General features: G+C 39.1%; 3 protein-coding genes across 3 annotated transcripts in view; 1 reads left to right on the forward strand and 2 right to left on the reverse strand.

Moving 5' to 3' along the window:
- The window catches only part of rpl6 (ribosomal protein L6), a 2,530-nt gene extending 2,002 nt beyond the window's left edge, over positions 1-528 (forward strand). The window contains exons 4-5 of the mRNA XM_035658257.1: positions 44-228; positions 348-528. Of these exons, the coding sequence (XP_035514150.1) occupies positions 44-228; positions 348-500 (338 nt within the window). The 3' untranslated portion in view covers positions 501-528. The remainder of the gene's footprint in view (positions 1-43; positions 229-347) is intronic.
- A 618-nt stretch (positions 529-1,146) lies between these two features.
- dynll1 (dynein, light chain, LC8-type 1) lies at positions 1,147-3,343 on the reverse strand. Its single transcript, XM_035658600.1, has 3 exons — positions 3,217-3,343; positions 2,339-2,477; positions 1,147-1,532 (listed from the first exon to the last, which is right to left on the reverse strand). The coding sequence occupies exons 2-3, from the start codon at positions 2,468-2,470 to the stop codon at positions 1,395-1,397; spliced, it is 270 nt and encodes an 89-aa protein (XP_035514493.1). The 5' UTR covers positions 2,471-2,477; positions 3,217-3,343; the 3' UTR covers positions 1,147-1,394.
- Positions 3,344-4,074: 731 nt separating this feature from the next.
- Positions 4,075-8,361, reverse strand: part of polb (polymerase (DNA directed), beta) — a 5,826-nt gene continuing 1,539 nt past the window's right edge. The window contains exons 4-14 of the mRNA XM_035658741.1: positions 7,966-8,040; positions 7,824-7,882; positions 7,091-7,140; positions 6,859-6,910; positions 6,668-6,722; positions 6,513-6,585; positions 6,355-6,425; positions 6,181-6,267; positions 5,971-6,038; positions 5,502-5,641; positions 4,075-5,361 (exon numbers count right to left, since the gene is read on the reverse strand). Of these exons, the coding sequence (XP_035514634.1) occupies positions 5,267-5,361; positions 5,502-5,641; positions 5,971-6,038; positions 6,181-6,267; positions 6,355-6,425; positions 6,513-6,585; positions 6,668-6,722; positions 6,859-6,910; positions 7,091-7,140; positions 7,824-7,882; positions 7,966-8,040 (825 nt within the window). The 3' untranslated portion in view covers positions 4,075-5,266. The remainder of the gene's footprint in view (positions 5,362-5,501; positions 5,642-5,970; positions 6,039-6,180; positions 6,268-6,354; positions 6,426-6,512; positions 6,586-6,667; positions 6,723-6,858; positions 6,911-7,090; positions 7,141-7,823; positions 7,883-7,965; positions 8,041-8,361) is intronic.

Below are 8,361 nucleotides of genomic sequence, written 5' to 3' on the forward strand. Positions count from 1 at the left end.
AAACCTTTTTAACGTGTGTGTTGTCTTGTTTGTGTACTTGTAGGCCCTCTTGCCCTGAACAGAGTCCCCCTGCGCAGGGCTCACCAGAAGTTTGTCATCGCCACCAACACCAAAATCGACATCTCTGGCATGAAGATCCCCAAAACTCTGAACGATGCCTACTTCAAGAAGAAGAAGCTGAGGAGGCCCCGTCACCAGGAGGGAGAGATCTTTGATACAGAAAAAGAGGTAAACTACTTTGGATATTGTCTTAAAACGCTCTACTGTACATTTGACCAGTTCGACAGGACTTTGACTCCCAGATGTGAAACCTGACTCACTGGTTTTCTTCTCCTCTCCATTTGCAGAAGTACCAGCTGACAGAGCAGAGGAAGGAGGACCAGAAAGCTGTTGATGCTCAGCTCCTGCCCCTCATCAAGAAAGTACCTCAGATGAAAGGGTACCTGCGCTCTTCCTTCTGCCTGTCTAATGGCGTCTACCCACACAAGCTGGTTTTCTAAATGTGTTGTAATAAAGAGTACCACCGTCTTTTGCCCTCTCTTGCCTCATTTGTGCCGATACTGAGTGTGAGAATACATAGTGTGGATGTTTCCTGTAGACACAGTCATTAGCTTGCAGCCATCCAAGAAAGATAAAATAAAATGTACTTCTGCAGCTCAAATGCTGCGTTGAAGTTGTAATGCAGTACTGGTGAATTCATTACAGGGTTTTATGGTGCCTTGTGCTGAAACTATCCTTTGCAACTGACTACAAATCAACATCAGAATAAACTCAAAGCAGCATTCAAGGTTAATGTTTCTGAAAAAGAGCTGCCTGCATAATGCGGTGACTCAAATCACATTGAACTCCGCTGACCTCAAAATATTGTTGGATGCTCTGTTCCTGATGTGACAGTGTTTCATACCCATTACTTGACTTCACAGTACAATGGCTCAGAAATGTCAAATATGCATATGAGGAGTAGATCTGCACTAAGCTGGCGACTGCAGCTTCATACTTTTATTCCATGTTGTCATGTTGATAAATAAACAAACGTCAGTAGGAATTATTATCTTATAACATGAGTATCTGGTCATATAGAGTTATAAATGTTGTGGTTGGATTAGTGTATAATGAAGCAGTGCAATAAAATGACCACACCAGGCATTGGACCCAGACAGCTTAAAAGCTACGCTTTAATTAAAAAAATGACATGTCTAATGTAACAAGACAAAAATAAATACAAGTGTTTCATCTCTTTAACATGGCCATGTTTTTTTTATCCTCAAAAACAGAACAAAGTAGAAAGCAGCACAGAAAAAGGCAGCGGCCCCTTGCCAAGGAATGATAAGTGCCTTTGTCGAGTCAGTCAGTACTGTATGTATGGTCGGCTGATGTTGAGAAAATGCGTTCCCTCAGCCGGACTTGAACAGCAGAATGGCCACCTGACCCAAGTAGAAGTAAATGAAATGCTTGGTCTCATGAGTCACGTAGCTGCCGAAGTTTCTCCCAACGATGCAGTGCCAGGTCGGGTTATATTTCTTGTCAAACTCCTGTGTGAGACAAAGACACATTGTGTTCATCAAACATCTGTGGACAAAGACTTTTTGAGGTGTGAACAAAAGAAGAAAATGTTACTTAATGAAGTATATAGTATCGTAGATGTGGAAGTAAAAACAGGTTACGTTCAATCGTGAGTTGTGAAGTCGTATCTACAGTCAGGAGAGAAGTGTGTACCTCAAGCTTGAGCCCGGTGATTTATTGTGACAACACTGACGTCTGGTATTTGAGCCACTGATAGTTCAAAAATATTGTCTACTTAGATCTTAACAGCTAAAATACAGTTACCATAAGTAGCCAATTTGTTTTGTTCTACCTAGTGACATTAATAATGAGTTTTGCTGCTCATTTGATAATATTCACCTTTATTTCTTTTCTCTGTAAAATCATATTACCAATTTTGCAAATATATGAAATATAAACTTTGACAACTATGTCAACATCACCTATCTGTAAAAACTTTAGTTTTCTGTTTTTAAACTGTTTCTATGACAATTACACACCCTGGTCTGCTCCCTCCCTACACTGAGCAGGAATACCACTACGGAGGACGGTCAGTACGAGTGGAACAGATTTCCTCAGGAAGACTGGAAACAATTGCAAATACCAGTCTGGGTGTGTAACATGTGATGCACGGGATGGTTGGTTGGTCAGTGAGTGCAAAATGGTTGCAGCCACACCAATGCAAAACTGTAACAGAAATATCAGATAGTGCTCACACATCAGTGGGCTGAAGTTACTCTCTGGAGGGCGCTACTTGGTGAAGGATGTTGGCTGCGTCAACAGTGGGGTTTTGTACCTTTTTGATGTATGCAGCGATGTCTTTCTCGATGTTATACTTCTCCAGGGCCTGTGTGGCACACTCCACGGCGTCCTGCTGCATGTCCTCCGACATGTCGGCATTTTTGATCACTGCCTTCCTCTCAGACATGGTTGCCCTGGGAAACCAAAACACAGCGGAGGATTCATCATCTTCACACACACACACACACACACACACAATGCGATCGACTCTAGACCCTGAGCATCCCAACAGTTTTCGTCATCGATTTGAGTTAAAGGGTGCTGCATGGACAGTGTGAAGGCTCGGGTCAGTACAGAGAAAGACGCGGGTGACTTTAGTTAGTGACGGAGCCACCATTACATAATAACCGACACATTATATTATGTGAACTAGACGTTTCCACAAGTGTTGCATAACAACTTCCATCAGCTGCGAGCTCGCTGGATGCGCGCTCTGCGTAGTTTCTATGGATACAAGACATTCGGGGTTAACGTCTCAAATTTAGCTGTTAGCGTTCAAAACGAGGCTGCACAATTACAGCTGATCTCTCAACTATCTCACGGTAACGGTAGAAAGTAGCGGGAAAAAAACAGGCTTTATCTGCTTTATGTTTTAGTGAACATCCAGTTTTTTATAATAATTTAACATTTGGCATAAATAGTAAGTTACGGTGTCATAGGGAGAGGGGGGTTTACAAACAGCCACCACTAACATGCATCTTCGATTAACTAGCTGTTGATTAGCTAACGTTCAAGCGCTCATTCATCCCGCAAAAGGAAAACAAAAAACACACCGTCTAACAGTGAGCACAGATGTTGCCGTTTAGATAACGCTGAACAGAGAATAAATTAAAAAATCCTATTATTTTATGCATGCGAAATTCTTAAATTTACCTTCTAGTCTCCCGTTTACTGTTTGGCTAGTTTTAAAGAGACGACCGCTCCTGTAGTGACAACTCCCGCGAAGTGGTTGACACAAAAGTAATGTGGGTGTGTAGCAGTAAGAGACTGCTGCCTTGACGTCTTCTGATTGGTTGATATTAATGCATAGGGTGCTGTCATTGGCTCATTCAGGCCTATCTTTCTGGTGTTTCTGCCTGCATTTTATTTCAACCCATCATGCTTCGCGACACGATTGTTGCCGGGGCAACCGTTGTAAATAACTTGCTCGTGCCCATGCCTCACTGGCGACAGCATCGTGGCAGGATTTATGTCATGAAGTGATTTAACAACAAGAGAGAAAAAAACATATTAATTATTAATAATTATATATAATATAATGTTAAAAGTTAACGTTGTAATAACAAGAAACGTTATAAGTTTTATACGATGTAAAAAATGTCTAATTATAGACAATGTGGCCTGTGGGCATTCAATTAACAATATAATAATATGAATTACGTTAAATTCGGTAAGAAAAGCATGATTTGAACGGCTTTATCGCACACAGAAATTAAATAGACATACACATTTGTCCCCAAATCAAACATGAAAACTTTAAATACTTAGTTTTTAGGAAAAATGTGATGCTCGTTAGTGTAAAAATACCTCCAACAACAAAAAAAAATATATTTAGTCGATTGACAATATGGTTGGCATCCTACAATCATCTGGTGAGCCAACGTACATCAATACAACCTGAATTATGTACCTCACCAATAAAGTTTCTTAAGTATGACAAAAAGACATGAAAATGTTTTATACAGAAACACATTTGCAAACAAAGTGAAATAAATACAATTTGACAATTTATCATTTTCAACCCATTTATTTCACTCATACATGCTCAAAGTCAATAGTCGGGTGTTTACAAGCCCACACAACACAACTGCTTCCCATGTTTTCTGTTTTTTCTTAAATATTTTCTGAAATGTTTGCAATCATCCACATACCAAATTGAATCAAAGTTGTAATCCTAATATTCAAGTTGTGTCAAATATTAAAATATGTAACACCATAATACAGTATTTCTGTTACCTGGTTGACTTTATTACTTTGAGCTGCTGCTTTCAAAAAGCCTTTCTGAAAAGCACTGAAGATACAATAATGTCCTGACCTACACACACATATAATCATTTTCACACAACCACATACTAAAGATTCATCAAGTCTACCAGTGTAACAGTCATATTCACACAATCAATAACTGAGGAGGTAAATGTGTATCCTCATTTGTCTCAACCAATTATCATTTTGTCCTATATTAGTGTCCAGAACCAGAAACTGAGCCCATTAACCACAAACAATGTTTGCATCATTACATCTTATTCATACATTTGCCCAAATTGGAAGAGAAATTCTACACTCTTGGATTTCCATGGTGAATCTGATAAAAACAAATACTAAAATATAGTAGCGATATTGCTGTTGTCTGCATGTGTAAACAACTAAACCTAAAAACACCTTTGCACAACTTGGCCAAAGTTTAAAAGGGCAAAACTGTAATAAAGCCTTGATGATAGTGGTTCTCACTGTCCATGATGGACGGACAAACAAGTGTAACAGAAGCCAGTCCTCCTAAGGCATGTTATAATCCCTTTTTGGTATATAAAATATTACATTTACAAGTGTGGTTAAAAAATAAATTACTGTTGAGCATGATATAGAAACCTTTAAAAATGGAGTCCAAGCACCTTCACAAAGATACACGACCACGGTGAACTAAACCTAAGGTAAAAACAAAACAACAATTTTGTTGTGCAGAGCACAGGTGTGTTTAGGTTTACATTTCATTAATGGGGATGATTTCAACTTAACATAGAAAAAGTCTCCAAAACAAATAATTAAAATGACTTTCACAGTTGTTTTTCTGTTCAATGACATATTTGACTGGTATACGGTATATAGAGCGACACACTAACACACACATTTGTACACGTGTCGGATCTGATCTGTTTTCAGGGAAAGCTGTAGCTTCTGATGTAACTGTAAACCGTCCTTTGCTTCACTCGCTGCGGTCCTTTGGCTCTCTGTATTTGTAGTGGATGTATTCAAAGATGTCTCTCTCACTATCCACCATGAGAGGCTCGCCTGCCACACCTACAACAGATCGACAGAGAAAAATAGCGGATATCAAGAGCTGAAACGCATGAATCACTGGTTACTGACTGATGACAGAAATCACACAGGGCTGGGACACAGTTCAACAAGTTCATATGTCACATTTGACTGAGACTCACCAGTGACTCCAAGTGGTCGAATGGTGTACTCATTAAGAGTGAAGCCCTTCTCCAGAGCATGAGTTCTCATGTTTTTGTTGAAGATATCACTTCCAGTGAAATACAGAACTCCACAGTAGTACTGGTCCTTGGGAATTAACCTTGAGGGAAGGGAGACAGGATCGTTAGAGAGCAGGAATAAACGACTGATTAGAAGAACAAAAAAATGAAAAAAGGTTTTTTCTTTAATGTTTTCGCAGTTGATCCAATTGTATGTAACTAACGTAATGTTTGGTATTGTACTAGGCAGGTGCAATGTTTTAATTGGAAGATCACAGAGTTATTACCATCAATAAATGTGTGTCATATGTCGTGACGAAGAAGCATCACAATGAATCTCAACCCACTGACTCATTCCGGGGTGTATTGCATAAATATACGTTGAATGCCTAGAACTGTAAATGTTAAGGAGCAATATAAAGTGGGGCACCTGATATCAATACGCCTGTGAAGGTACTCTTCCTCATCTTCATCACTCTGCTGCAGCTGGCACACTCCCTAGAAAAACAAGATTCAGCACACCGTCACCACAGTCATGCGCTTCATGGGTTGGGTACAGTTACTGTACTAACTGCGTTACCATCCACAACATCAGACACATACAGCTGAGCACATGAGAGGAAATAAGCACAGGCCTCACCATGAACTTGGTGTCCCCTTTGGACAGAGTGTCAGTCACAAACCCAATGGACTCCAAATGTTCGACCACTGAATGGAGGAGCTTGGGCTGTAAAACAAGATAAATGGAACAAAATGAATGGTAAAAACTGCATTTACAACAGGATAAGTGAGCTACAGTGGAGAAGAGTCTCACCTGTTTCGCAGTCTCAGAGGTGTAGTTGGGGTGGGTCAGTAAAATATCAATATCACCACTCGATGCAGCACCTGGAAATTATCAACGCGTGTTCACAAGGTTGAACTCCTATCCTGAACCGAACACCAACTGTAATGAACTTGAAAGAAAGGTTTTACCTCTCCTGTAGCTGCCACAGATTGTTCCAATATATTCTGTATCGATCTTCCCCAACTCTCCGAGGATAAGAGTCTAAACAAAGAACACAATGTAAGAACACACACACAGAAAACATATTTGAAGATAACAGAAAGAAACGTAAATGCTTCCTCACCTCCATCTTTTCCATTTCAGCTCGTGGAATCCTTTTCTCAAATTCCTCAAAGTACCTGAAGGCAGGAAAATAATCCATTAAACACAGCTCATGTATCAATAGAAGAAGACTTTAAGATATGTGAAGAGTTTATTTTGATACTACTGAATTAGACATTTAGAAACATTCAAAGAGCATTCAGCCAAACTTACTTGAGTCCAATCTGTTGATGATGGTTTAGCTTGTGCTCAATCTTCTTCAGATCTAAAAATACAGAAGAAATTGGTCATTTGGATTAATACCAAAGCTAAATGTACACTGTGCGCAGTCTTAATGAACATGCAATATATTGTGTATCAATTAAGATATAAAGTCATACATATGAAGAATGAGATTAAACAAAATATTTGAACAATTGTAATGTGAGTCAGCTGCTTAACAAACCGTCTAATGTCTTCACCCCTTCTTCAAAAAACTTCCTGGCGGCAGCAGGACTAAAGTCAAGATCCAAGAGATTCAGTTAGTTGCATGAGTAAATCTACATGAACAAATTAATCTTATAGTTGTGACGCATTTCACAGTGAGTTTCCTCATAAAGAACATTTAGTTTGGATTAGTAACACTTGTAGGGATACCGATGGGTGAGGGTCTCCCAACACAAACTTTCCACAATAATGTTTATGACCATAGGATGGACTCCTAAACCCATCTTCAAACAAGCTTAATGCTCTAGTTTATCTCCTTAAGTTTTCTTCTCCTTGCCTGAAGTAACTTACTCTCACTCCTCTTTCTTAAACCAACCTTTGATTGTTAGTATTGAACAGAAGAGTTGTTTTGAGTTAATTTTGTACACATACTTCCTCCTACTATTGCCATTAACTTAAGGTTTATCTCATCATTCAATACCTCTTATCTCATTTGTTCTCTAGCTAATCTTTTATTTATTTAGTTATTAGACATTTAGCTATAGATAAATGTCATAATTTAATTAGTTGTCTGTGTTTTCTTTGAAGCAGAAGGTCAATCATTCGAAAAGAACTCCATTCTTTCTTAATAGATACATCTTAACGATTAATTTGACTTATTTGTTTTCCCTGTTTCGTGGGTCGCGCCCCCGACTTACAAGTGCAATGATGTGATATTAAAATTATTATAATGCTACACACTTAAGACATACCCAATTCCAGTAACTCTGGTGAGGAAATTGATGGATGAGCTGGTGTCATCATTTCGAATCTAAAATGTGAAAATAAAGCTATCATTAAACACATATACATCAATGTGCCATCAATCAAGTCTTCCTACACACCAAGACTCACCTTTTCCAGTTTCCGTAGTTTCCCAGTTTGTAGGAACTCATCAATCTTTTCTGCTATTTTAGCTCCAACACCATCCTGTTGAGATGTGAAAACAAACATGAGGGTGCTGAATAGTGCGGCCTGCAGCAGTTATGTAAGATGTACAGTGTAGCTGTTGACAAAAATGTTCAGGCTACAGCAGAGGGCATCGCACAGCACACAACCACACCAACATGAGCACATCAGTGGTAGGGAGGACAAATAATGATGGAGTCAGTTCCAGTTTCCAGGCACCAGTGCACTGAAATGAACTGTCTAAAAGCAGTACAGATCAAGCTCAATACAGAGAGAAATATCAAAACATGACTCTCAGACGTAGTGAATCAAAAGGCAATCATTAGTTACACCACCATACTA

Source organism: Morone saxatilis, unplaced genomic scaffold, assembly GCF_004916995.1.
Source record: "Morone saxatilis isolate NCDOM2014 unplaced genomic scaffold, NCSU_SB_2.0 Contig16, whole genome shotgun sequence".
NCBI lineage: Eukaryota > Metazoa > Chordata > Actinopteri > Moronidae > Morone > Morone saxatilis.